Source organism: Leptonychotes weddellii, chromosome 15 (assembly GCF_054177405.1).
Source record: "Leptonychotes weddellii isolate Sample4059 chromosome 15, ASM5417740v2, whole genome shotgun sequence".
Taxonomy (NCBI): Eukaryota; Metazoa; Chordata; class Mammalia; order Carnivora; family Phocidae; genus Leptonychotes; species Leptonychotes weddellii.
In genome coordinates, this window is record NC_138383.1 from 4,670,168 (window position 1) to 4,698,024 (window position 27,857).

General features: G+C 56.7%; 2 protein-coding genes across 4 annotated transcripts; one reads left to right on the plus strand and one right to left on the minus strand.

The window, feature by feature from the left end:
* Positions 1-1,475: 1,475 nt before the first annotated feature.
* PRCD (photoreceptor disc component) lies at positions 1,476-16,407 on the minus strand. 2 transcript variants are annotated; one of them, XM_081804411.1, is made up of 4 exons: positions 14,167-16,407; positions 13,789-13,857; positions 11,692-11,771; positions 1,476-6,755 (listed from the first exon to the last, which is right to left on the minus strand). In XM_081804411.1, exons 1-3 carry the CDS (start codon positions 14,238-14,240, stop codon positions 11,750-11,752), a joined length of 165 nt encoding a protein of 54 aa, XP_081660537.1. In that variant the 5' UTR covers positions 14,241-16,407; the 3' UTR covers positions 1,476-6,755; positions 11,692-11,749. The 2 variants fall into 2 exon arrangements, 1 of the variants encoding a protein (XP_081660537.1); XR_014140372.1 differs by lacking the exons at positions 11,692-11,771; positions 13,789-13,857; positions 14,167-16,407 and adding an exon at positions 8,312-11,677.
* Positions 16,408-16,664: 257 nt separating this feature from the next.
* On the plus strand, positions 16,665-26,534 carry CYGB (cytoglobin). 2 transcript variants are annotated; one of them, XM_031037124.2, is made up of 4 exons: positions 16,665-16,965; positions 22,066-22,225; positions 22,594-22,757; positions 25,208-26,534. In XM_031037124.2, exons 1-4 carry the CDS (start codon positions 16,823-16,825, stop codon positions 25,239-25,241), a joined length of 501 nt encoding a protein of 166 aa, XP_030892984.1. In that variant the 5' UTR covers positions 16,665-16,822; the 3' UTR covers positions 25,242-26,534. The 2 variants fall into 2 exon arrangements, with proteins under 2 accessions (XP_030892984.1, XP_006728104.1); XM_006728041.3 differs by having other exon boundaries at positions 16,670-16,965; positions 22,066-22,297.
* Positions 26,535-27,857: the final 1,323 nt, after the last annotated feature.

Below are 27,857 nucleotides of genomic sequence, written 5' to 3' on the forward strand. Positions count from 1 at the left end.
GCTGCGGCTCCGAAAGACCCTGAGCCCCACTCGCTGGGCGGCTTTAATTCCACAAGAGAAAAAAAACCAGAGAAGAGCAGGGGTGGTGTGTAGCAGCCACCGCCCCTTCTGACCATTATTCTTTTTTTTTTTTTTTAAAGATTTTATTTATTTATTTGACAGAGAAAGACACAGCGAGAGAGGGAACACAAACGGGGAGTGGGAGAGGGAGAAGCAGACTCCCCGCCAAGCAGGGAGCCCGATGCGGGGCTCGATCCAGGGACTCCAGGATCATGACCTGAGCCGAAGGCAGTCGCTTAACCAACTGAGCCACCCAGGCGCCCTGACCATTATTCTTAACACTCACTAGTCAGAGCCAGAATTTACACCTATTTGGAAATTAGTTTAAATTTGCAAGACCGGGAAGCCTTTTCTGCATTATCCTCCCCCCTTTCTCATCAACCTTTTAGCGATGATTTCAGTGGCATTGAGTCTGGATTGTTATTCTGTATGCGGCCATAGGTCCCACGTGCTTATTATCAAGTTGCCACATTTGTTTATGTTTGCCTATTTGACTGTAAGCTCTTAAGGCAGGAGATGTCTATCTCTCTTTTTTTAGATTTATTTATTTATTTGAGAGAGAAAGCGCGCACGCACAGCAGGAGGAGGGAATCTCAGACTCCCCATAATCCCACACCAGGGCTCCATCCCACCACCCTGAGATCATGACCTGAGGGGAAACCAAGAGTCCCTCGCTTAACCGACTGAGCCACCCAGCCGCCCCAGGAAACATCTCTTTTAGTTATTTTTATTTTCTTTTTAATTTCGTCACAGTGCCTGGTTGGTATTTCGCTGCCTCTGCTCACAGAACATACTCAACAGGTAATCATGGGCTCACTTAGCAGTAACTTCTATCTTGTAAAATTGGCCCATAAGTTTCTCTGTCTTACCCTTGAAGATACTGTTTTGTATAATACCGAAAGGGGGAATGGGTTCTCTCCCTGTACACTAGGAGAGGGTGTTTTTGTTTTTTTAAGATTTTATTTATTTAAGAGAGAGAGGGAGGGCACTGAGGGAGAGGGAGAGGAAGAAGCAGACTCTCCACTGAACAGGGAGCCCCATGCGGGATTGGATCCCAGGACCCTGAGATCATGACTGAGGCAGGCATCCTTGGAGAGGGAGTTTTGTTTTTGTTTTTAAGATTTTATTTATTTTTCTGATAGACAGCAAGAGAGGGAACACAAGCAGGGAGAGAGAGAGAGGGAGAAGCAGGCTTCCCGTGGAGCAGGGAGCCCGATGCGGGGCTCGATCCCAAGACCCTGGGATCATGACCTGAGCCAAAGGCAGACACTTAACGACTGAGCCACCCAGGTGCCTCTGGAGAGGGAGTTTTAAGTGTGGAAGTTCCAAACACTGCAGGGCTGCAGGCGAGCGACCTGCTGCAGGTGAACAATAGCCAGAGTGGATACCTCGTGGCACTTACTATGTTACTCCTGGAGCACTAGATGTGCACTGATTTGTTTAATGTGCACCATGCCCTGTGAAGGGCACCGTCACTACCCCTGTTTCACGGATGAGGGAATGCAAGCATTGAGCGATGAAGTAACTTGCCCAAATGCACACAACTGGTACTTGCTGGAGTCCCCTGCATGTAGAGTCCATGCTTTCACCACTAAGTTGTACTGCACCAGGTGAATCTATACATCAGTCTTATTATAGGGCTTCTGGTTGTGGGGGAGAGGAGCAAAGAGGGGTTTTGTGTGTTTGCAGGGGTTGTTAGGGATGAAATTACTGGGGGGAATGATGGGCCCCTGTTCCACAGTTTTTGAGCCACTTTATGGCAGGAAGGGTAAGGAGGAGAGGCTGCAGGGGCTGATGGGTGCTAGACCATGGGGCTCTGGGCTCTAGCAAGGCTGTCTTGAGTCCCGGACTGGTTGCTGCCTAGTGTGTCCATAGTGTAGCTTTCACACCCGACAGGACACTTAGTGGAAGAGCAGCAGGCTCACAGCGGATGGGGTGTCCCGGGCGGCTGGGCAGCGGCCAAGAGGCCAGAGTAAAATGCAGTGAGAGGACTTGTGACTGCGCACCTGTTGGGCACGCTGCCTGGACAGGCCAGAAATCCGTGGGAAAGACCGGGGGGCTCAGGCGGCTAAGCATCTGCCTTCGGCTCCGGTCATGATCTCAGGCTCCTGGGATGGAGCCCCAAACTGGGCTCCTTGCTCAGCGGAGAGTCTGCTTCTCCCTCTCCCTCTGCCCCTCCCTTCCTGTTCCTGTGCTCGTGCGCGCACGCACTCTCTCTCTCCCTCAAATCAATCAATCAATCAATAAACATCTTAAAAAGAAATCAGTGGGAAAGACAGCAAAGAATGCATCAGATTTCTGAATGAGCAAGCAGGGGTTCAGAGCTGTCGAGACCAAAGTGTTAGATGTTGTGATTTCTTCTTTTTTTTCTTTTTCTTTTTTTAAGTAGGATCTACACCCAACACGGGGCTTGAACTCAGGACCCTGAGATTGAGTCGTGTGCTCCACTAACTAAGCCAGCCAGGCGCCCCGAGGTCTGGGATTCTTGAGTTTTATGTGCGGTGGACTTACGATGCAGCCGTTATCCAAGGCTAGTGCGGATCTGTGGTTACTGATATGGACAGAGTCACACAGTCCAGTGCTCAGTGACAGAAGCAGAACACTAGCGGAGCAGGGCCAAAGTCCTCGGTGCAGTGCAAGGGCCTTGGCTGTGAGCACAGAGGTGAGATCTAGTCAGTTGGCCTTCTGTGCTCGGGTGATGAGCTCACTGGGTTCCATTCACTGATAGGATTTCAGAGATGGTATCCGAAACCCACATTAATAGGAAGCCGAGTCTTTGGAATATTGAGGTTAATTTCTTAACCTGGAAAGGAAGCTCTACTATCATTAGTAAGAACAGGAAGGTGGATAGGTATGTCCCAAGCAGTTGGCTGCTTATGTCGGGAGCAGCCGACCGGTGATTCACAGGACGTTCATCTGCGTGGCAGCCCACAGCGGTTCTTCCTCCATCTCACAAGCGGAACAAAGCTACTGGCTGTCTTTGTGCTTTGGTGGAGACGGGCTCCTCCCCAGCCCTAAGGGCGAATCTTGATGAGTCGGCCCCAGACCCTTACATAAATCTATTCCTTCTGCCAGGAATTCAGAAAAGGGTGTGTGATGCAATTATGCCAAGTTTGGGGAAGTGTTCTTGTTTTTAAAAACAACAGCCTCTCTCCTGGCTTTGGGACGCTGTGAAGATAGGATGCTTGAGGCTGTGGCAGGCTTCTTGCATCCGTGAGGCTTGTTCCAAAGCCAGAGCCGAAAGTCTGACGTGGCAGAGCAGAAACAAAGAACAGCGTCTTCATGATGAACTGCCGAAATACCAGTCCTAGAGCCCCGTACCTTCAGACCTTTGTTTTGACTCAGAGACACATATTTTAACATTTTAATATTTCTGAATGCGAGGAGCATCTTACAAGCAATGACATGTTAGTTTCAGTGAAACACAGAATCAGAGTTTTTCACATTTATTTATTTTGGGGGGGAGGAGCAGAAGGAGAGGGAGAGAGAATCCCAAGCAGACTCCCCGCCGAGCACAGACCTCCCCCCCCCACACACACACAACGCAGGGCGCAGTCTCATGACCCTGAGATCATGACCTGAGCCGAAACCAAGAGTTGGGCGCTTCACCTACTGCACCACCCAGATGTCCCAGAATGGGAGATTTAAAAAAGAAGTGTCCTTACTGTTTGAGCCACCCTAAGTTGGGTGTTCTGTTAGAGTCACAATCGTCCTAAATGATATGATCCACATGTCCCAAATCTTTTTCGTTTTATTATAATTCTCTGAAAGAACAGGTCATGGCAAAATAAAAGGAATGAGCTGACACGTGCATGTCCCCTTTCTGAAAACACAAAAGCTACTGTCTATTGAGTGTTTGCTCTGGGCCAGGCTCTGCTCGAAGCACCTTCCTTTTAAGAAGCCAACATATTGAGGCCAGACTGGCATACGAAAACCGTACATGCTTAACGCCTCAGACTTGATGGGTCTGAACACATTGCATGTACTGTCCCTTCATTCTCCCATCTGCCCTCTTATGATCACCCCCCTTTTGCAACCAAAGAAGCCAAAGGGCAGAAAGGTGAAAGTGATCAGTAAGTGGGAGCGTTGAGATCAGACCTCAGACAGTCCAGCCTCAAAGCCTCTGATCCTCACCGCTGTGCGGAGTTTCCCGGAAGAACACGGGATGACAGTGGGACACATTTTGCTTCACTCCAGTGGCCTGACTTCAGCCAGCCAGAAAGCCCAGCATAAAAGCACAGGGGTTTTTTTTGTTCCCGCCTGGGATTTCTGAAGATCATGAAAGCGTGCCACAGATTGTGTTCAGCAGAAATCTGGGACTGTGGACCACAGCTTTAACCTCCTGCAGGGGGAGAAATGTCGCAAGGCGTATCCCATTCACTGAGAAGAGGCGACCTTGGCATGGCAGTGGGTTGTTTCCTGTGTTTGCTAAGAGCACACACATCACTTGCCTGCTCAGCAGAGCTGTTGCCTCTCGTAAAATTATTGCTTAATGGGTTCTTAACAAATAAGTGAATGAGAAGAACATGTAATATCTTGTTGACCTCTTCTGCTCATTTTGGGACACGTCTCTCCATTCCCAGGAACCCTGCCTTCCCACGAGTGTTGCTCAGCCTTTGCTTATATTGTTTGTTCCCTTTGCCTCGAAATTTCCTTCCCCTCATCCTCTCCTCTGCTGAGCAAATTCCAGCTCCTGTGTCAATACCTCCTCCGCAAAGTCTCACCTGAGAAGCTGCAGCGGTCCCGAGCTCTCTGCTGGGTGTTCTGCCGCAGGCTGGCGAAAATATGTTCCTCACCCAGGTAGGCTCGGAGCCGTCCCAGCCCTCTGATTCTAGCTCAGTAACCCCGCGTGAACCACTGCCCGTCCGTCTCAGCCTCTTTTCTCATCTGGACATTTAGAACAGTGCACGCACAAGCGCCTCCCCGGGCCGGGCGTGAGGGAGCGCGTCACGAACAGAACCTTGTTATTTGAGCACACTTCTTAGGATACTCACTGTCATGATTATTTGTTTTCACATCTGGCTTTTCCACTAGACTGTGAGCAAGACAAGGATCAGGTCTTCATTCTTGTTGTTTTTTTTTTTAAACTCTTTAAGTCATCTTTATTGAGGTATAATTTACATACAATAGAATGCATGCATTTAAAATGTACGATTCAATCATCCAATCAGCCGTACACCCGTATAACCACAACCCCGGTCAGGATTTAGAACATCTCCAGCACCCTGAAGGGCACCTTCCTGCTATTTCACAGTGTCCATATCTAGCCCTGGCACCAGACAACCACTGATCTGCTTTCTGCCATTCCAGATTAGTTCTGCCTGTTCTAGAATCTCCTCTACTTGGATTCATACGGTAGGTGCTCTTTGGGGTCTGGCTTCTCTCAGTGCCCCGTGTTATGACTCATATCGTGGCTCATTTCCTTTTTATTGCTGAGTAGTATTCCATTGTGTGAATACACTGCCCCCTTTCCTATCCGTTCACCTGTTGAAGGATATTTGGGTTGTTTCCAGTTTGAAGCTATTATTAATAACCCTGCTCTGAACATCTCTTTGTGTGGACCAGGTTCATTCCTCTTGGATAACTTCCTAAGAAACTGCCAAACTGGTTTCCCAGCAATGTATTAGTACAGGATTACGGTCGTTCACCAACATCTGTCATGGTCTTTTAGCCGTTCTGGTGAGTGTGCAGTAGTACCTCATAGTGGTTTTAATTTGCATTTCCTTGATGACTTAGGATGTTGTGTATCTTTTTATGTGTTTACTGGCCATATGTATACTTTCTTGTGAAGTGTCTATTAAACCCCCCCCCTTTTGGGGGGCTGTCTTCTTCTTATTGAGTTGTAAAAGTTCTTTATATATTCCGGATACGGGTCCTTTCTCAGATTTTTGCTTGGCAAATATTCTGGGCTTTCCAAGAATTTCGATAAAGTTCCACTTATCTTTTTCTTTTATGGTTAGTGCTTTTCGTATTCTCTCAAAAGGACTTTTCTTTCTCCATCGGATCACCGTCGTGGTGTCTGTTTTGGCGATCCCTCTGATCTGTGTGTATACCCTTAGGAACAGCACGCTGTCCTGAGCTCTGCTCTTGTCTCCTCGCCAGAACGAGACCCCTGCAGTCTGCTGGGGCTCCCCTCCCCACGCCACAGACAGGGACCTGGGTGAGGCAGACACTGAGGCGGCCATGTGGTCACCATCCTGTGTGGTGCCTGCTATCAAGTGTCGGTTGCTTATATTCTGCTATGTTTTCTAGCTCTTTGTGGCAGGAAGTCTTGCTTCATTTCTGCACCCACGAGGCCCAGCATACAGGTGCTCCATCCACGCTTGCTGAGGGGGCGAGTCACTGTCAGCACCTCCAAACACGGTCCATCGTAGCCTGTTCTGACTGGGAGAATCTGGAAGAGGTCCATCCCCTTCATTTTACCAGACGGTTCTTCTTCTGAGGGTAGTCGGGGGTCCCTCCCATCCTCAGCACCAGACCACTTGGGTTCCACACTGCCTGTTAAATGGGGAGACTGAGGTCCAGAGAAGGAAAGCTCATGTGACCAGACAGCGGCCAAGCCAGCACACCTGGGCTTCCTCAGCCAGGTTCTTCCTGTTGTCCCCCCTGGCAGGTCGGGCACCGTCCCTTTCGTCACGGTCTGACTCCAGCACCTACCACAGGGTGTGTATGTTGCAGGCTCCCGATACACGCTTCTTAAGTAAATGACCAAGAAGAAATGAAATCATTTCTTTGAATGTTCCGTTCACCTGGCCTCTGCAAATGGTATTAAACCTGTGTGTGCCCGCGGGCACGTGCTTTTGCACGGACACGGGACCGGCCATTCCCATCCAGGCTCAGAGGCCATAATCTATCAGAAAATCTTTTTTTTTTTTTTCTGGTTTTAATTTTCTCAGCCACCCTCTCAGCTTAATCCCCGCTAGGGGGCATGTGTATCCCACAGACAGGGTCCGTAATCCCTAGGTATGAGGGCTGGTTTCCAGCTGAAGTCAGCGGGTCCCTCTTGAGGCCACCTCCCTGAAACCGCACACCCTCCCCTGCAAAACAAACAACAGAGCCTTCCTCCTCAAGCTCCCCCATCTCAGGCTGGGCTGCTGGCTACCATCCTCTCCTACCCCCAGGGCTCTGCAACAGAGCCGTAGTGGCAATGAGTGACAAGCTCGATGATGTCTGTCGTCCTGGCTAGGGGCCACTGCTTCCTCCCTGAGGGCCGTGACAGGTCCTGGAAAGGCAGCTCTCCTCACTCCCCTCAGTTGGCAGGCCAGGACTGGCCTTACGGGGCCCAGAGTCTGGCCCAGCCTCGAATGATGAGTTTCTGCAGAGTGAGCAGTGGGAATATCACTGGACGGGGTCCACAGCTCTCTTTCCCTGTGCCCTGGGGGACAGGTCACACCCAGGACGTCCTCGAGCCCCAGCTCAAGACTTGAGTCAGTGCTCTGTGCCCCAACACCTTCCCAGGCTTTGGCATCACATTGCCCGGGCACACATCCTGGCTTCACTACTCGCTGTGAGTGACCTTGAGCAAGCTCTGTGAACTTCACTTCCCTTATTGGGTAAATGAGGATGACAACAGTTCCTGCCCCATAAATGAGACAATGCATATAAATAAAGCACTTGGCACAGCGCCTAGCACAGAAGAAGTGTTTGAGACACATTAGCCATTATTAATAATATTATTAGTATCATTATATTACTATAAACCTTGGCCATTTCCCTTCTTTCGGGGCTCACAAAGAAGCATTACTTCCCTCTAGCTCAAGGTCTTGGGCTTCTTCCTAACTGAGGTCCTGTAAAGGGTCCCTGGGAACCCGTGGGACCAGTCCTTATGCCACCGTGCCCGCCTCAGATCAAGTGCCACGCCCACCTTGTCTTGGACCAGGGCCTCTGCTGGATGCCCTCGCCCAGAACCATCCTGCCCGCATCCACACAACCACATGTTTGGGACGGGCGGGGTACTCCCGGTGGTGGCATCTGCCCCCTAGGGTGACACCGGACAGCAGCAACTGATGCAGCTGCCACGTCTGCTTCCCACCCCCGCCGCCTCATTAGCTCTCCGGTCATGTCCCAGTCTCCAGGAGCGACAGGCAGCAGCCCCGAGTCTCAGCCACAAAGGTAGCCGACAACAAACAGCACCTCCCTGCTCCCGCCCTGCCGCGCAGAGCAGCCTTTTCCCTGCCACTCAGGTTCCAACCAGCAGAGAGATTAGAGATTAGCATTCAGATGGAGGGTGGAAAAGCATCAGGGCCATCACCTCCTGTCTTCTCTAGGAGCTGAGATCCATGCGGGGAAGCAGAGCCCGTTGCAGGGAAGGTGTCCGGGTCAGACCTCCCACTGGAGGTTGGGACAGGGTTCCAGGCACCCGGCGGTGCTCCCTGGTCCAGTCTGCCCGGCTGCCGGGTCCTACCGGGTGCCCCTGTGCTGGGCCGGGCTCGGGCTTGTTTCCAGAACTGCCCATGGCCCCGCTGTTGAGTATGGGCAAAGACAGGGCAGGAAGGGCCATGGGGTGAGGAGGCGAAGGACTAGCTGTTCTGAATCTACCACTGTTGCAAAGTGACCTGTTGTTCAGTAGTTAACACCGTTCCCCAGGCTCAGATATATTGAACACTTACTAAGTGCGCTAAGCACTTTAGACACGTCATCTAATTTAACCCTTACAAGAACTCTGAGACAAGTTTACCGTTACCCTCCTCTTAGGAGAAACCCCAGGCAGGGGCGTTCAGCAACACACCCCAGGCCACAGAACTGAGAAGAGACGGTGGAGTCAGGATTCAAATCCGGTGCTCTGAGTCCGAACTCCTCGCTCTTAGATTCTACATTGATATTTCATGAGAGCCAGCACCCCCCCCCCGGCCAGGGGGGCACCAGCTCTCAGCCTCAGCGCTGTCTCTCCGGTTGCCCTTAATCCCTTCCCTCCTATTATGGTCAGTCTGCCAAGCCCCTGGGCTTTCCTGCTCCCATTCCCAAGCAGCAGCTCTTTCCAAGGAAATGGGGTTGGGGGGGGAGGAGGCAGCCTCTTGGGGACACTGGGTCCGCCCCCTGCAACGGGAGATAGTGGGCTGAGGAAGGAGCGCCCCGGGGCTGGGCAGCCTTCTCTAGAGGAGCGCTCGGCTGAGGGTGGCCCCTTCCTGCAGCAGGAAAGGGGCAGCAAATGTGCAAGTTGTGCAGAGAGCCCAGGGGTGGGAGAGCCCTGGGGAATAAGAGGGAGCGTGGGCTGGGCGTGTGGGGAAGGTGTAAACACAATCTGCTCCCACCGAAGCCAGCCTGCTCCTGGGGGAGAGGGCCCCTCCCTCCCGGCCCACATGGCACCCCAGCTGCCAGGGCCCGGGCAGGCGCCAAGGCCAGCCAACACACTCCCCCCATCCCCTCGCCTTCCCTCCCTTCATCTGGGACCCATGCCTGGAGGAGCCACCATCCCCTGAGCAGGCTCCTAGAACAGTGCTGCGAAGGGGTGTCACTTTGTGGAGGTGTGTCTGGGCCGCCAGCCAGCCCCTGTCCAGCCAGGTGACCTTGGCCTGACAATTCCTCAGACTAGTGCAAGGAGACAGGCCACCTGGAAACGGCAGAGAGCAGAGCCGAGGCTGAAGTGACAGGAACATGGCAAATAAGATTAGACGATGAATACACAGGTAGGGCTCAGGGACGCAGACTGGGGCCCCAGGAACGGTGCCCTCTGGCCCTCAACCTGACAGCCCTGTCACCAGGAAGACCGCTGCCTGGAGGAGAAAGACAAGCTGACAGGAGCTGAGACAGGTGGTCACGAACTCCTGGCCCGGGTCAACTGCGCAGTGGGGCTCTGTGGTGGTTCCAGCCCAGAGCTCCTTCCCCTGGTGGGACCCTTCCCCTGCCTCTGCCCCACCCTACTTCTAGAAGCTTCCACGGCACTGCCAGGCTCCCTGCAGGATCAGCAGCCCCTCCCCCATGGCTTCAGTGCGGGTCCCCTCTGTCTGCAGCATCTCACCCTTTCCTTCCCTCCTTCAGATGTGGAGTCACGGCGACAGAGGGGCTTCTGTCTAGAGAACTCCCCATCTCCTGCCTCCTGATGGCAGGGGCCAGCCAGACGGAGACTTCGCTGCCCGCCCACCCGCCTGCCTGCCTGCCCGCCCGCCATGGGGGCTGGATGGCAAGGAAGGGGGGGTGCACGTGCAGGAGGGGGTGGGGGGTGCTTTGCAAGATGAATGGCTTCCAGACAGTCGGGAGCAGCTCCCTGCAGGTCTGTGCCTGGATCCCAGGGAGCAGAAGCGGAAATCTGCTTTGATCTCTGCTCTGGATCGGGCAGGATTGTGAAGAGAGAAATGGCAGAGCAGCTGGGGGCAAAGGAGGCCGCTGCGGTGCTGAGCAGTCAGCGGATTGACAAAAACAAGTGTCATGCTTCTTCCCTTCCCACAAGCTACTGGCCCTTTGGAACACACGCACGCATGCACACACGCGTGCCTGGAAGACACATTCGGAGCACAGCTGAGAGATGCCTCGCTCCAGCTGCAGGCAGACATGTCACAGATCCAACTGGCAGTTCTTGCAGATAATTTCAGCAGAGCGGCCGGCGACAGGGTGCGTCCTGGGGACCGGGGAAGGGAAGTGCCACAGGAAGTGCGTGCCAGCCGAGCAAAGTGATGCCATGCAGCCTTGGACCACAAGCGTTGGGGCTGCCAGGCCAGGGGAACCCCTTTTCACAGAACAGTTGCAAACTTCCAGGTGGTTTCAGAGACGACCGGGCCCTGGTGGCTAAGAGCGCGGGTGGCTCTGCAGCCTCCGTATGAGGCTGGGGGGGGTCCCCCATTAACTAGCTAGACGACACTGGACAAGTTCGTTAGCCTCTCTGTGTTTCCTCATTTCCAAAATGTGGACAATAACATGCCCAGGCTCCTTGGGTTATTGCAAGGATTAAGTTAGGGAATGAATGAGAAGCCCTATCAGCGATCCTTTGGCTCTGGGGCTCCCTGCTCCCCATCTGCTCCTCCTCTAGCCGCCCCAGAGTAGACCCCGCCGAGTCCCGCTCTGGGCCGGCCTCAGACGGTCCTCAGGACCTCAGAGGAAGGGAGCCCAACCCAGAGCAATGAGCGTCCCTGCCCCTCCTGCCGGCCCCAGCCAGGCCTTGCCTCAGGAGTCCCACCACCAGCACAGGGGGCAAAGTGAGGACAGGTCCAGGGGCTCAAAGGGAGGGGTCTACCTTCTTGATGGCTGCTTTTTCCCATTCTCCTGCTTCCTGTTGCTGCTTCCACCACAGCGTCCTTTGTGGGTGGGGAGCAAGCCAGGACTTGAACTAATACAGAAAACCAAACCAGATTAGCACTTCTTCCCATGCCAAGGCAGAGGCCTGCATTGCAGAATGGATATTCCAGAGCACCTCCTCTCCCTTAGAAGTCCGCTGGCACTTCTTCACCTCATCCCCAGCCCTAGAAAATGCTGTTGAGATCACATGTCGTTCCCTTAAAGCCCTTGCCTCGTGGTCTGGACCATAACAGGCTCAAGGTAGGAGCTGATGAGAGTCCACCCGCCTTATGCTCACCCTCCACCGATGACCACAGAGCTGGAGGTGGCCTGCTCTGCTCCCACACGGCCAGATTTGCAGAGTCTTCCTTCCTGGTCCCCAGCCCAGCCCTCTCCCCTCCAAGGCTCGCAGGCCTGCCCTACCTGCTTCTGCCCCTGATCTCAGTCCCTGGGGCCGAGCTCCGCCTGAAGAGGTGACGACTTACTTCAGAGACTCTTTCTCCCTAAACAGAAAAGCATGGGAGTCAGAGGATTGAGGGGGATGTCCTTCCCGAGTTTCCAGACTTCCTCTCCCTTCCACCCCAGGCCTAGCAAGTCACCCCACTATGGAGGGTTAGGAGCAGCCGGGAAATCAGCTGGAATTTGTGACTGTGGAATTGGAGAGCAGAAATTTCCCTCAGGCCAGCCCTTGAAGGCAGGAGGTGTTAGGTGTTAGGCCGATTTTTCCAGTTAACTGGGTCCCGAGGAGTTAACAGGAAACTGCTTCCTTCTGGCTAGACCACAAAAGGCCAGGCCAGATAGTCCAGATTCAGCTCTCTCCTCCTGACAGGGGGTCTGGGCCTATTTCGTGTGGAAGAGACAGACTGCCTGAAGTCAGGGACCCGTCTGTCCCCATCGGCCACAAATCAGATGGATGATCTTAAGCAAGTAACTTACACCTCCCTGTCCCTCAGTTTCTTCCACTATTAATGAGAGATAGAAACGCTTGTCTTGCCAACCCTCTGGGACTGTTACAACCTCCAAGTGAGTTAATATATGAGAGACCTCAGGGGAAGACTAAAACCCTGATCAAGAGCCAGGTAACAGCAGGAGAATAGCCAGCTACTTCATGCCAAGTGCTTTACCATGATCTCAGTTTGAACCTCACAAACACCCCACACCATTCTGTTATTAATCCCAGTTTGTATATAAATGAAAAGGTCACGTAACTTTCCCTGAGTCTCTCAGTCAGTAAGCAGGGAGTCAGGATGTGGACTCTGGCTATACACCTCCAGACCCAAACTCAACCTGGAGGACCAGTCATTTGAGGGCCTGCTCTGTGTGAGGCCCGGGGCTCACCATTTCACCTAGGTCAGCCCATTTCACCAGTAGGGCTACTTGGGCACTTTCGTGACCATCTCAGCTAGCCTAGATGCCAAGGAAGGGCATCACAGAAATGCCTGTTTCCGGCACGTCCCCAGGGCTGCCCAGTGGGCCTTCTGACAGAGCCTGGAGGGATCCCAGCACCGAGGAGGAATTAGGGGCCACACACAGACGGAGACTCCCATTCTTGTGGCTTGCCAGTCTCTGTGTGACTGAGGGGCACTGCAGGTGGGTCCCACACCCCAAAAGAAGGAGACACTGGGGTGCCCCGGCAGGCAGGCACGCTGACTGCTCAGCCATCTGAGCCCTATGGGGAGACTCCCTCCAGCCAGGGGCCCTGGAGCCCAAGGGCATCCTGTTCTTTGTTTCACTAGGAGTGGGAGAAGGCTCCTAGACCTTTTGCCGGAGGGAATGTCACTCCACACAGGACTCCCACACTAGGTGGGCCCACAGGCACGAAAGAACATGCAAAACACTATGTTCTTAATAAATATTTGTCGATTTTTCCGGATTTTGTTGGGCACAGGAGCCCCTATCATCTAAGGACCCTGGTCACCCAGGGAAGGAAAAATCCATAAGTTCTCAAAACTTCACCCCTCGTAAAGGCCACATGGTTTCAGCCTAGGGAAGAGTTAACTTTCTGGCCACTGGAGACAGCGTCCAGCCCGCAGGAGCTGCCCAGCCAATGGCACTCCGTGCTGATGATGTCATGCTCCTCCTGCGCCTCCTATTGGGGACTGGACAGCCAGTCCAGCTCGCGGCTTGGGCAGAGGAGCCGCTGAGGCTGAGCGGGGGCAGCCGGGGAGGGGGAGGGGGAGGGGAAGGCGAGCTGAGCCGCCAGAGCTGCTTCTGCCCCGTCCCTCTCTCCAGTCCCCCTGCGCCTTCCGATAGGACCCTGGGGACCACCCCCACACTCGGACAAACAAGGCAGAGCAGCTTTGGTCCAGAGGAGAGGCTGGGGGCTCCCACTGCCACCTAGAGAAAACATTCAGCCTGCCCACCGGGCACACAGGGAACAGGGTGGCTGGGGCGAGGGGCCAGCCTCCAGCGTGCACGCACACACTCCTACACCTCCCCAAGCACGGACAGGGATAGGGAAAGCGGCAGCTTTCTTGGACGCACCCTCCCTCCTCCACCCCCCACTCTCTTCTGCCTTACCTGCCTGCGGACGGGAGGTCTGTTTCCAATCTGCTGCCCATAATGGCCCCGTCTACTCCTCTGGGCTCTCTGTGGGCAGGAGGAACAGGCAGGAGGAAGAGCTGTGGGCAGCGCCCAGGCCCAGACCCCCGCTCTCCTGCAGGACCTAGCCATGGTGGGCTGCGGGGCTGGGAGCTTCAGCCAGAGTCTTTGAAGAGGTGCAAACTCTCCCTGCTCTGAGGGGAAGCCTCTCAGGGACTCCCTGCAAATCCACCCCCCACCCCAAAGCCTCCCAGGAGGTCCAGGTAGCTCGGGCCCACCTTCAACTTGGCTCTGGCCCCGCACAGTAGTTCTTCCCCCCGCTCCCCACCCAAGCCCGCGGCCCAGTCAGTTTCTCACGGTTGGACCCGGTTGGCGAATCGGCGGCGCCAGAGCATGGCCAAGGTGCTGAGCAGGAAGAGGGTGGTGCACATGGCTCAGCAGCCCCATCCCCTCCCCGACAAGGTCTGTAGAAGAAGGCCAAAATGGCCCTGCCCGCTCTCACAAGCCACTGCTGTCCGTCCTGAGGTTCCTGCCTGCACTGGATTAGGAAGCTCAAGCTGATTATTGGAGTCAGCAGATCCGACCTTGTGCAGACTGATTAACCTCGCTCGGCCCAGGTTGTCTGCCGCAGTGGCAGGGTAAAGCAAGCTGTCCGTTCTGGATGTCGATGTGACTGAGACCTGGGCCCAACCCTCAAGGGGCTTCTAGTCTAGACACATGCCCTGGCCAGTTACGTAAATGACCACAATAGAGAGACGTAGGTGATGGAAGGCACCTGCAGAGCTTCAGGGAGTGCCCAATTGGAAGAGGAGCTGGGGGCATCAGAATTTGCAGGCTCTCAAGGAAGGTTGGGCCCCCGGCTGGAAGATTCTGCTGGGGGCTGCAGACATGAAAGCACAGGGCATGTTCCAGCAACTGGAAGTTGAGTGTCAGCAGAACAATGATGTCATGGGGAGGCATCGGGAGGGGAGAAGGGAGAAGAATATTAGATGATGAAGCCAGAAAGACAAGGGAGGCCAGGGAGTGAAGGGCTGGTTAAGCGGTTCAGTTCTCCCCTCTGGACAATCCTCTCCAAATGTTACTGATGACATACCCCCTTCTTTAAAAGACGGAATTTAAGTATGCATTGTGAAATAGGTATATGTATCCACTTAGACATTATATACTATACTACTGGGCAAACAGTCCTGCACCACGAACACACATAAGACTTGTAAAGGATGAGATGAAACTAAATAGAAATAAGATTTCTCCTGCTCGCTTTCCCAGTGGAAACCTCCTGGGCAGCTGCCTGGAAGGGCACCACACTGGCATTGGGTGTCCTATCAGAGGGCTTCAGGGAGGTGGCCAGGTGCAGAGTGCTCTGTCCTTGCCTAGGCAGCCTGTGGAGCAGACATGGGTCTGAGCATCCACCCTCTTCCATCCCTTTCCAAAATCCCCAGAAGAAGGCACTAGATTTTCCTTCCCTCAAATGAGATGGAGGCAGCGTCAAAGAGGCTCCTGCCCAGGATTCCAGGGAGGTACCTGAACCCTGAGCTCCAAGGAGGGCCAGAGCTGGGGCTCCAGCTGGGCTCTCTACTTTGAAATATGATTTTCAACATACCTAAACCAAAGCTGAAGAGGAGAGCCAACCTCTTCTAATACTCACAGTGGGACCCAAAGTCTTGAGAAGGGTGGGGTCACCAGGGAGCGTGCTTTAGGGGGAACTGGACATTGGCCTCGGGCGGGGGCTGGGAGTCAGAGGTGGGACCCGGCCATCCCAGGTCTGAACAGTTACTTGCAGGGTGGGGACCCTCTGGCTCTGAGGTCCAGCCCCCACCTCCGGTCCTGTGGCGCTTACACCTCGCAGAGCAGGACCACCAGGACAAGGATTTGTCTCCTCCATTCGCAGAACCGCTGCCTAGTCTCAGCCTTGGCAGCTGAGATGTCTCCAGGGCCTGGGCCTCCCCAAGATTTCTTGAACCTTCCCCCCAGTACCTCCTTGCCCGGCCGGCTGCCTTTCTTGTGGACTTTCCTCCACCAGGGCTGGAATTCGGGGTAGCGCCTGTTTTTTGCTTGCGTGTGTCATTAATAAGCCACCCAGGGACTTTTTTTTCCGAGGCCATGTGCACGTACAGGGTGGGGGTGGGGGTTGCTGGCCGGAAGGAAAGGGGACCGCAGGCCTCCCGCGCTGAAGTTCGACAGCCGTCCCCCATCCCCGCAGCGGGGGATTCCAATACGGAATTGGAGCAGGGAAGCGACCCCAGTCCTAAACCCTCCGGAGCCTGGGGTCGGGAGCTCTGGGAGTGGCGCCGCGGCCCCCAGTGGCTGGCTAGGGAGAAGCCCGGAGTGAGCGTGAGCTCAGCTGGGACCCCCGCGCCGCCGGAGGGGCTGCGTCCGCCCCCTCGGGCGGGCGGCCACGCCGCAAACGCCTGGGAGTGTTTGACTTTGACTCAGTTCCCCGCCGCGTGAAGGGTGCACACACGCGCACGGCCCGACACCGCCCGCAGCGTGAGCCGGGACACCGTGCCCCCCGACCTGCGCCCGCCCGGGGCGCACTCCTGCGCGGCCGGCACAGCCCGGCGCCGCGTGACCGTCCCCTCCCCCCGAGGCCCCCCCAGCACTCCCACCACACCTACGCCCCAGCCCCGCCCGGCGGTCAAGGTCCGTGGTGGCCTCGCGGGCGCCAGCCGCGTCGCCCCCCCCCCCCGCCCCGCCCAGCCTTCACCTTGCCGGAATTGGCTCACCGACGCGGGGCTGGGGGTTTGGAGCGGCTTTATTTTTTTAAACATTTTTCCAGCAGACCACATCCCCGCCCCCCGCTCGCGGTCCCCCGCCCCCCGCACATATACCCTGCACACACACACACACACACACACACCCGGCGCGCACAGACACGCTCCCTCCCTCCGGCGCGCTCTACCCCTCACTCGCCAGCCCGCCCGCCGCGCACGCAGCCGGCCCCGGCTCCCCGCGCCCGGCGCCCCGCGCCCCGCCGCCGCCGAGCGAAGCCGGGCTGGGCTTGGAGCTGCTCATGGAGAAAGTGCCGGGCGAGATGGAGATTGAGCGCAGGGAGCGGAGCGAGGAGCTGTCCGAGGCGGAGAGGAAGGCGGTGCAGGCTACGTGGGCCCGGCTCTATGCCAACTGCGAGGACGTGGGGGTGGCCATCCTGGTGAGGTAGGTGTCACTCCGGCCCGGCCGAGGCCGGGGGAGGGAGGGCGGCAGCGGCTCCGGGCAGGGGCGGGTTCGGCCCGGGTCCGAGCTCCGGGGCCACCTCTCCAGCTGAAATTGGGGCCGGGCCTGCCCGGGTGCAGGCAGTGTGGGGCGCCTTGGGGTGGGCGAAGCCCTGGCTGAGCCGGTCCTGGCTCTGGGCGTGGGGCTAGGAACTAAGAGCCAGACGCAGAAGGAGGACACCTCGGTCCCTCTCCTCTCCCGGGCCTCAGAACTCCTGGCTGGGCCAGGCATGCCTTCTTCACCAGCGACCCCAACCACCCAACCCAGCTCCCACAGACACACATTTCGATTTGTGTGCTTCAGCTGGGGACTCCCCATTTTAGAGGCAGGAAGACTGAGGCTCAGCCAAGAAGAGGGACAAAGAGGAGCAGACCCCTCTCCAGCTCAGCCCCTTTCTGTGTTCAAAGCCTCTTGGAAGGACAGAGCAAAGAGCCAGAGAATAGAGGTCAGAAGGAGTAGGACACTAGGGTCCGGCTTTCCCAGCTGGCCCCTTCCTGCTCCTAGGGGGTGGGCGGACAGGGAGCTCCCAGGTGAGGCACAGGTGAGTGGAGAAGTGAAGGGTCCCTAGGGTACCGTGCCTGCTGAGCTGAGGAGGGAAAGGAAGAAGTGTCAGGAGTCAGGACCCCACCCTGGAATGACCACTTGAGGAGGAAAGGCCGTGTGTCTTGGGCTCAGGGGTTACTCAGGTACCACAAGCCCCCAAAGTAACACTTATTTGCACACCACACACTGGTGGACACATACCGTTGCTCTATAGTTAATGTCCCCACCCCACACAAGCTAGTAACGACTACAGCCACGGAATGATGCTCTCTTCCCACACATGCTGGTCCCTGGGGCCCCAGACCCACATTCACCCTCAACCCTCTGTCCCAGGCAGAGGGAAACGGCCAGATCTGGGACAGAGCAGGGCAGCCTTATTCTTTGGAGATGGGGTAAGCCCTTGTTTGTGGAAGGGAGAGTTGAAATGCATGCCTGTCTCCCAGTCCTGGCTCCTGGCTCTGGGTTCTCTGTCTCCCTGACTCTCTCTGCCTTCTGCCTCCCCTAAGCCTGGGACCTACCCAGCTCCATATTGATATGCCCTGATTCCAACTTGGAAACAAATTTTGGAGGAAGAAGAGCAAGAGGCACTCTTGAGTTGGAGGAGAATTCCTGAGGAAGGCAGCTCTTTGGGCAGCCCTGAGACCCAGAAACATGGGGGGGGCGATGGTGGGGAGGCTACAAGGGGGTTTCAGATCCCAAAGCCATCAGACATTCTGAGACACAGACCTACACGTGGGAGCACCCACACAAGCACACGGTGGGTAGTGGAGTTCCACATGGGCCAGATGCTGCCCCGGAGGGCGGCTCTTCGCTGTGTGTGTCAGCACACGCGAGCCCACCAGGCCTTAGGATGCACCCCGGTGTGCACATGGGTCACCAAGAGGAAAGGAGGTGGAGTCCTTAGGGCCTTGGAGATTTGCTGTCCCGACACCCTGCCATTTGCCAGGGAGGACGTGGAGGGGACGTGTACCCCAGGGTGCAGCTCCTGGGGTACCACCCAGCCTCCCCGGGGAATGGGGGTGCAGAGGAAGGAACTGAACACTACGGCCAGGGCTCTTTCTTGAGAGTCTAATATTCTGACAAGATCTTTCTCTCCGTGCCCCTGCAGTTCCCCATTCCTGAATCTTAGGGAGGCTGGGTTTGGGTGGGTGGGGCGGGGTGGGGGGGCATTTACCAATGTGCTCAGTGCTCAGTGAAGGTCCACAATTAATCTGAGAAGGCCTGAGATAGCAGTTAGATCTAGCCTGCTGGTCAGCCCAGGCCACACTCCACCTGACCCACCTCTGTGTTGATGGGAGCCCAGCGCTGGCTCAGTAACTCCCTGCCAGACCCAGGCCCCACCAGCCTGCCCCTCCTGGGTCTCTTCCTGCTCCCTGCCCCCTGACCTGCCAGGTGGGGGAGGCTTGGTTAAAGGGAGGAAAGGGCAAGATCAATAAGCTTCTCGGGTGTCCCAAAGGCCCCTCCCCAGATCCCGTGCACCTCAGTTCTGTCACACCCCCCTCCCCAATTTCACACATATCCACAGGGACAGGCCCCAGTGAGAGCCTGAGACACTAGTCCTCTGGCCCATTGCTCTCGGGTCCTCCCTCCCTGCTGGACTAAAGCCAGCCGCACCCCCGTGCTCTACTCCCCCCCCCCCCACCCAGGAGTTCGCAGCCAGGACGGTGGTGGCGGTGGTGGAGAAGCTGTCTTTGGGTCTGAGCCAGACCCCACACCTGCACTCCAACTGAGAGGGAACACCCATGCTCTGGGAAGCCTCCCCTCCCGGTTGTAACTCTGCCGCCTTCCCCTCCTTGCACTCAGACGAGCCTATTTCAGGCTCTGCTGGAAGCCCAGATGCCTCTGGGAGCTGAGAAACTCCCCAAGGCTGGCTGCTGAGGTTTCTCCCTGGCAGACAGCACAGGCCTGGACTGGGAGGGTCGAGAGAGTGCCTGCGGAGGGGCCGGGGATAGAGGCCAGGATGAAGGAGCAGAGCATGCGGCCCCAGACTCCCCTGGTGCAGCAGTGGGGCTCCCTGGGACCGTCACTCCTCAGGGCCATCACCTGGCCCCGGGGTGTTGGGGCAGGAGGCTCACTGGGTCCCAGGCCCCTGTCTCCCTGGCATAGCAGTCTCTCCGAGGCAGGATGGGGTGGGTAGAGTCTCTCCTTCCTGGCCCTGCCACCCACTTTGCTGGGCAACCTGGGGCATCGATTCCTACAGCAGAACATGGGGATAAAAACAGTGCCAACGTCAGGAGGCTATTGCAGGATTAATGAAACAATCTAGTAAGTGCTCAGTAAGTCTTCCCTGTTACCTCCTCATCAGTAAAATGAATATAGTGCCTGCTTGGTGGTGGCAATTAAATTAAAGAACAGGTGGAGATGTTTTGCACGTGGCAACGCACCAGGCAAACAGCGATCATTATTTTTATGGCAATGTGAAATGCCCAAAGCCTAAGATACTCATTTAAGTCCAGATTGGGTTCTTCACATTTGTCCTTCATGCAGTGCCTCTCCAGAAAAATCCACTGTCTTTTCAGACTCATTGCCTCATTTGTCCTCACCAGTATATCTGTGAAGCATCGGGCGGGAGGAACTCCTCTCACACTTGTGCAGAAAAGAGGTTGTGAAGTGGTTTGCCCAAGGTCACCCTTGGTCTCCACATGGACCGTGTCCTGGTCACTCCCCCTGCCAGCAAGCAGCTTTGTCCCCTGAAGGGATGGCCCCAGCCAGATGCTCTTTCTGCATCTGTTCCAGCTCTCTGGCCAAAGGGCTGATTTGGCAGATTATCAGCTTTCTCTGATCACAAAAGGGGACACTTCAGAGTTGTGACACCACCGGACAAAACAGGTTGTCCCAAGACATTCCGTACACGTTCAGAAGTTCCGATCGAGTCTCCGCGTGTACCTCCCCCAACGTCCAGCTCTGGCTGGGAGAGGGGATGCAGAGGTCGTCAGCGTCATCCTGCAGACCACAGGGCCCTGGGCTGAGGTGATGGGTCAGAGGGTGTGTGAGAGCCACAGGCCCTGCCCTTGGGTTGTGGGACCCAGTCCAACAGGCAGAAAGGGAAGAAGCCGTAGAAGGTGTCGGGAGAACCCCTAATGGCCTTAAGGGGAAAACAGTCACCCCGGGCAAGCCTGGGCACTTGGGGGAGGCCAGTCCAATGTGAGAAAGAGTGAGGAAGACATCCCACCTACGGTGTGGAAAGGCTGGCCGGCCCAAGGAGTGCTTTACCAGCAGCTGGAGGGGGCTGGAGGAAGGTGGCTGAGTTGGGACAGTTTGTCGGAAGCCTGGAATCCCAGGTTAAGGATTTTGACTTTGTCCGGTAGGCAATGGGGAGCCACTGAGTGTTTTTTTGGGGTTTTTTTTTTTTTTGGTTTTTTTTTTTTTTCACTGAACGTTTTTGAGCACAAGAGTGACCTAACAAGGGGCGCCTGGGTGGCTCAGTTGGTTAAGCGACTGCCTTCGGCTCAGGTCATGGTCCCGGGGTCCTGGGATCGAGTCCCGCATCGGGCTCCCTGCTCTGCGGGGAGCCTGCTTCTCCCTCTCCCACTCCCCCTGCTAGTGTTCCCTCTCTCGCTGTGTCTCTCTGTCAAATAAATAAATAAAATCTTTAAAAAAAAAAAAAAAAAGAGTGACCTAACAAAAGTGATATTTGGGGCGGGGGGGAATTAGACAATCTCAGGTAAACTGGAGAGGCAGGGAGAGAGCTAAAAAGACGTGGGATCTGCCACAGGATGTGCCAAGGCTTCTTGGAGAAGCATGATGTGCAGATGTAAAGTAATGACGGAACCACACTAGGAGGGTAAGACTAGTCCGTAGCTCTAATTAAATTAGCCAATCAATATGTGCTACAGGCTGAGGAGGAAAGCAGGTCGTGAGGAGGGAACAGACGAGCTGGCAGGAGGACTGAGTCGCATTTCTTCCCTCCGTGGACTGGGTGACCTGAGCTAGGTCACTCGGGCTTTACTTTGCAAAGAGAGCTCTAACTTGATCGCAATAAAGGCTGGCATTTACTGAGCACCCCGCGTTCACACTGTGCTGAGGACTCCACCCGTGGTTTCTCAGTTCATCCTCATAGCAAACCAGGAACAACGATGCCCATTGCATGGATGAGGACACTGAGCCTCGGAAAAGTAAAGTCACTTGCCCAAGGTCACGCTGGCCCGAGATTCCAGAACTAGAGCTCTTACCCTCTCTGCTGGGACTGGAGCCAGCCTTGAAGGGTGTGTCGGGTTTGGAAAGGAGGCCAGAGCAAGAAAGACAGAGGCCTGGGGGACAGAGCTGACAGTATGCAAGTCTGGCGGATGGAAATGGCCAGGACCTGGGCGAGGGGGGTTGGGGGAGGTGCACGTACACCAGCTCGGCCAGAGGGAGGGTCTGCATCTGAGGGGCAGCTGCACAAGGTGGTGAAAACACTTTCGGGTCCTGCCCCTCCGACCCCGCACGCCCATCATCCTGGCCACCTCGGGGTGGGGCCATGGCAGCCCCTACTTCAGCGCTCACCCCCCCTCCCGCCAGGTTCTTTGTGAACTTCCCGTCGGCCAAGCAGTACTTCAGCCAGTTCAAGCACATGACCGAGCCCCTGGAGATGGAGAAGAGCCCCCAGCTGCGGAAACACGCCTGCCGGGTCATGGGGGCCCTCAACACCGTGGTGGAAAACCTGCACGACCCCGAGAAGGTATCCTCTGTGCTCGCCCTTGTGGGCAAAGCCCACGCCCTCAAGCACAAGGTGGAGCCCATGTACTTCAAGGTACGTGGCTAGGTGGGCGTGGCCAGTGCACCACCCCACCTGCTCTGCTCTGGGAGCTCCTGGGGCAACAGCCGGTGACCACTGGACAGCCCAGCCTCTTCCCCCAGCGTGGCTGTGACAGGGAGGGGCGGCAGGATCGGGTCTCAAAGGTGCCTGGCTCCCAAGCTGCCAGGCTGTCATGTCGTCAATGATCCCCTTGGCCAAACTCTGGATAGAAGGGGTGCTGGGGTTCCTGGGGGCTTGGGGGGTTGCAGGGCACCCAGGCATTTACTTTCCCCTCCTCCCTTTGCTCCCAGATCCTCTCTGGGGTGATTCTGGAGGTGATCGCCGAGGAATTTGCCAATGACTTCCCACCGGAGACGCAGAGAGCCTGGGCCAAGCTGCGTGGCCTCATCTACAGCCACGTGACCGCTGCCTACAAGGAAGTGGGCTGGGTACAGCAGGTCCCCAACGCCACCACGTGAGGAGGGTTGAGGGTGGGCCGGGCAGCCTCCCTGCCGTGTCCTCCCCTGCCCCCTGATCTCCCATCTCTCCTGGGCACAGGAGCTGACTGCTGGGGCAGGAACACTTCCGGGATGCTGGGTCTGGGGTCTGACACATTTAAGAACAGGCATGATGGGAAAGGGCTCGGCCCCTACTACGGGCTGGTCGGAGCAGTGAGCCCTGAACAAATTCTCCTTCTCTAGGACAAGAGAGCACTCAGAGACCCCCAAGACCAAGGCCGCCCAGGGCAGCTCTAAAAGGTTCCTGGCGGGAAGGCTAGCTCATCGGGCCCAGGGGCAGGCCAGGCTAAGTCCGACCACTTCCTCCCTGGGTACCAATCACATGGGGCTGTTTCTCAGCTCATGCTGACCAGTGCTCCGTCCTGCCTCTGCCTCGATAGGGCTGGAGCCAGGAGAATCACGAGGATGTGTGCACGCAGACGCACGTGCCCAAGCCCACGAGGGGCCTGCGTGGGGATCACCACCATGCACACCGTCAGCGGTGTTTACTTCTAGGCTGACCCTGGAGGCCAGGTTCCCAGTTCTGGGGTGAGGGCCGGGGAGATGGGCTTGAGGAGGGTGGCCAGCCTCAGTGACTCCAGCTGACTCGGGGCAGGAGGGGAGGGCTGGCCCCCAGACATGGTGGCTGGGAACACTCCGGCCTGCCTGGGCCCCCAAGGGGCAGGCAGCTCTGGGAGCTCAATGGAGGGGCGGAGGCAGAGCTGGAGTAGGAAGGAGGGAGAGGAGCGTAGGCGGGAATGGGAAGCAGGGGTCAGCCAGCGGCCCAGGACACGCGTTGTAGAGAAACATTCCCAGCAGTTTCCCATGGAAAAGGCGCGTCTCCTCCCTGGGCTCCAAGCTGGCCCACGGAGCCTGCCGGGACCTCCTGCTCGCAAGGCCTCCAGGCCCAGCTCTGGAGGAGGTCCCCTGAGGGCGACCTTGGGAGGCCAGGCCTCCTGACCTTCCTGCTGCTGACCACACCGGCCCCAGCTTGCTCCGGCTCCCTTCCCCCACGGCGGCACCACCCCAGGAGAGTAGAAACCTCAGGAACTTCTGGCTACAGCCAGGCAGCGACTCCAGATGTGCACAGCTGGGCCCTGGCCTGCCCCAGATCCCTGGGGGGCGGCGGGGGGGACGGACGGGAAGCCGGCAGAAGATCTTTACCTGCCAGAGGAGGGGCTGGTAGAGCCCGGAGAGCGGCCGGAAGCAGACAGAGGGGCCAGGGAGGGTCTGTGGGGGGAAGGGGCTTGCCCTCCCACGCCTCTCCCCAGGCCGGCTCAGCTCCGGCTGCCAGAGATGAGTTTGTTTACAGCCAGGAGACAAGACTTCCTGCTTCTAGAGAAAAGGGCTTTTTTACAGGGGCCTAGAGGGACTGGAGAGGGAGAAGGAGAGAGCTGGCCAGTGTGAGTCCCAGTGAATCAGAAACACATGGACGGCGTTTCCCGACACGAAGCCCTGTCCCCTCCCCTGTCTTGCCCCAGCTAGACCCGTGGGACTTACATCTCACCAAATCCCAAACATTAAGAAACCACCAGAATCTCAGTCTGCCCATTTCTGCTCCTCATGGAGTGAATGGATGGGCTATTGTGGGGACTGGCTGGAGCCCTGCATCCATCTGGGCCTGGGCACCTCAAATTTGGGTCTCCCCCCACACCCACCAGCCGTGAAGTCGTGGGGATTGTCCCCTCGTCCCTTTGCACTTTCACCCCCCCACCCCGGTCTCCTGAGGGCACGGGTATGGGCCCCGAGAAGGCGTGTCTCCTTGGGCGTGGGGCCTACAGACCCAACCTACTGCTAAGGTCCAAATGGGTTCAGATGGTGGGAGGGAGTTACAGAGCAGAGTTCTAGAAGGCCTCGGTCCAGCTTCTCTTATCAGGGAAGCAGTGGTGGGCCAGGTGCCACTGTTTATTGAACTGTTTCTGCTTAAGGGTGTGTGTGCATTTTTTGTGGTGGGTGGGGGAGTCAGGAGGTTGGGGGGCATGGTGGTGAGTGCAAAGGGGCTGCGTGTGCAGAGAATGCCTATGGGTCGCAAGAAAGGTACCCAGACAGGCCAACCAGAGAGGACACGGGTGTCAGAATTAACAGGAGAAGAGCTGATGTTTGAAAGGTTCTTTGTGGTTTGTGAAATGTGTTCACACAGTTGATGTTACTCCGTTCTCATAGAGGTAAGCACGGCAGACGTTATTCACATGTTGGAGAGAAAGATCTGGGGTTCAGGTGGGCCACCTGATTTGTCTGAGGTCACGCAGCAAGTTTCTGGCCAAAGGGGGCTAGAACTTGGGTCCGGTGGGTTGCTTCCGGCTGCAGCAGGCTGGCTGTCCCGGCAGATCGTGTCCTGCCTTGCCGTCGTCCCCTGACCCCCTTGTTCCCTGGCCCCCCCTCCGTGCCCCTTGTAACCTCTTATCTCCATCTCCTATCTCGTCCACAGCCCACCGGCCACGCTGCCCTCTTCGGGGCCATAGGACCCCCTCTTTCCTCCCCCTCCCAGGCAGCACCTTGAGCAGAAAGCCGAGTTCTGAAGACCCTCCTTGACCCTCCATTCCTGGGTGCCAAGGAAGCTGGAGGAATCCCTGACTCATCTTCCCGGAAAGAGGCAGCCTCTGTTGTGGCCACAGTCCCCACTGGAGCCGCCGGGAGGTGGTGCTGGCTGTGGGGATGTGGACCCCAGCTCAGCGGCCTGTGGGGGTGGGGGAACGCTTCCTCCTTGAAGAGCTGGGCCCACTCTTCTTAGCTTTTCTACTTTCTGTCAGAGACCTAGCTGAGCAGCTGACAGGGGTCCGGGGCAGGTCTGAGTCTCTCCGGGAATAAGGCAGCCCCGTTTCTATCTGCCCGACCAGCATGCAGGTCCCCACATCACCTATCTAGAGCATCATGCACACTCATCTACCATATATACAGATATATTCTATATACAATCTCTATATAAAATATATATATATACATACATATCTATACTGTGTATCTACGGGGCCCAGAGGCACATGTGAAGCCTTGGTTTTGCCCATCTGCGTGTGGGGCAGGGAGGGGTCCTGGTCATGCTTCTGGGCAGAGGACAGAGTGTTCTGGCAGAGATGGGGGTCCCATCTCAGCACAGAGAGAATCTACGCCTGTGGGCAGGGTGGGAGTGACTCAAGGGCCTGGGTGGGCAGGGCGGGGGTGACCCAGCTGGCCAGCAGAGTCCAGCCCTTTCTCCAACCAGCTCCGCACATTCCTGCTTTCCACTTCTAGGTAAAAAGGATTTGGCTTTCCCCCTCTCCCCCCGCCCCAGAAAGGATGTGGCTCCCTGACTTGCTCCAGCATGGGCAAGGGCAGACCGAGGGGCCAGCAGTATGGGACAGGAGGACCCCCCACCGGGGGAGGGGCCCTGGTGCAGAAACCTCGAATGCCAGCCCCATCTGCCTTTGCTGCTAGGAGCCCAGCGGGAGTGGGGCTCCACGCTGCTGTCAGTGATGACAGGCCAGATGCCTCCGTCCCATCCTGCAGCTCTGCGGGCCGAGGGCCTTCCCTCCCTGCCCCCTGGCTGCTGGCTGCCGGTCGGTCCTGTCCACCCATCGGGGTCAGAGTTGCTGGGGAACCCCCCCGTGTGTGCCCCTTGGTCACGTGTGCCATCCGCAAGGATGTCTGGTTACTGTGGCTTCTGTGCCGTGTCCCCTCCTGTCCCATCCTCATGCAGCCATGCGTGTAACTGCCTGTCCTTTTGTAGTTTCTGATGTTTGTAACCAGACCCAGCCGTGTCATTAAACAGACTCCCTCTTCCCGCGTCTGCGCCGCTCATTCTGTCTTTTCCTGCCCACTGCCACTCGCCTCTGCCTCCGCTCCTTAGCTCGGGGCTCGGGCCTTTTCTTGAGAGCCACCCAAGGGCCCTCTCCCCTGTGCCTCAGCCGTGGGTCTGCGGAGTTGGGGCTCACACCCGGGGTGGACGCCCCGAACCGTGTAATCAGAAGCACGGGCTGGAGACTGGAAGCGGGGCTGTGGAGGGCCAGGAAGGGTGTCTGTGCTTGTTTTTAAAAAGTCGAGGGGCTTTTAATCTTTTGTTCTGGAAATCTCCTCCCTGGGAGAGAGCCAAGGATTGGGCCCCCACCTGCCCGAGGTGAGCACTGCGCATCCCACACGGGGGGGGGGGGGGGGGGGGGTGCAGGGAACGAAGTTCCCAGAAGTGCCGGCCGAGGGTGTTTGAGAAAGGAAGTCTGCTTATACCATTGGAAACCTCTAGCACCTTCCCTGAGCTCTCAGCTCCCAGACCCCCTTCCCAAGCCCTGGATCCCGCACCCCACAGCCTCAGGCTGGCCTGTCCCACCCCACGCATGATGGAGGCAACCGCCAGAGCAGCAACTCCCCAAGGAGGGACCAAGAGGTCACCGCCCCTGGGTGGGCTGCAGGAGAAGCAGGAAGCAGCCTCCAGCCGCCCTTGGGAGGGCTCCTGGCTGCCTGGGAAGATTCAGCTGACGTTCAGGAAGTCTTGTCTCCCAGACCGTGAACTCCTCGAATGCAGGCTGCACCTTCATCTTCTGGGCCTGGCACAGCAGAGGGCTCAGTAGAAGTCCAAAGAATAAATGAATACCACTCATAGAAAGCAAGACCAGTGCATGGGGCCAAGAGTGAGCTGTGTGAATGAGGCAGAAGTGTGGGGTGGAGAGGGCAGCAATGGGCAAGGCCTTTCCAGGGAGGGGTTGCTGCTGGGCAGGGTGCTGCACTCTGGAGCCAGACTGCCTCCTAATGCTGTGTGACTTTGGGCAAGTCACTTAGCCTTTCTGAGCTGCGTGGTCACCTCTGATTTAAAATAGGAGTGAAAAATAAAATAAGATAAAATAGGAGTGCACAAGGCAGGTACCTGGAGGAGGAGAATGTAAACCAGCCACAGTACTGGGGACGGGGGCATGCTCAGGACAGGGTGACTTGACTATCAGACCATCGGAAGCAGCAAATGGAAGGAGGAGAGAGGGTGGGCTGGCCAAGACCAGTCTTGAGAGGAAAGGGGAAGGCAGTGAATAAAAGAGGGAAATCGCAGGAAGCAGAGCAAAGGACAGGGAGATCCTGGGCTTGATGGCCCCTGGTGAGCTCAGGCTGAACCGGAGCCA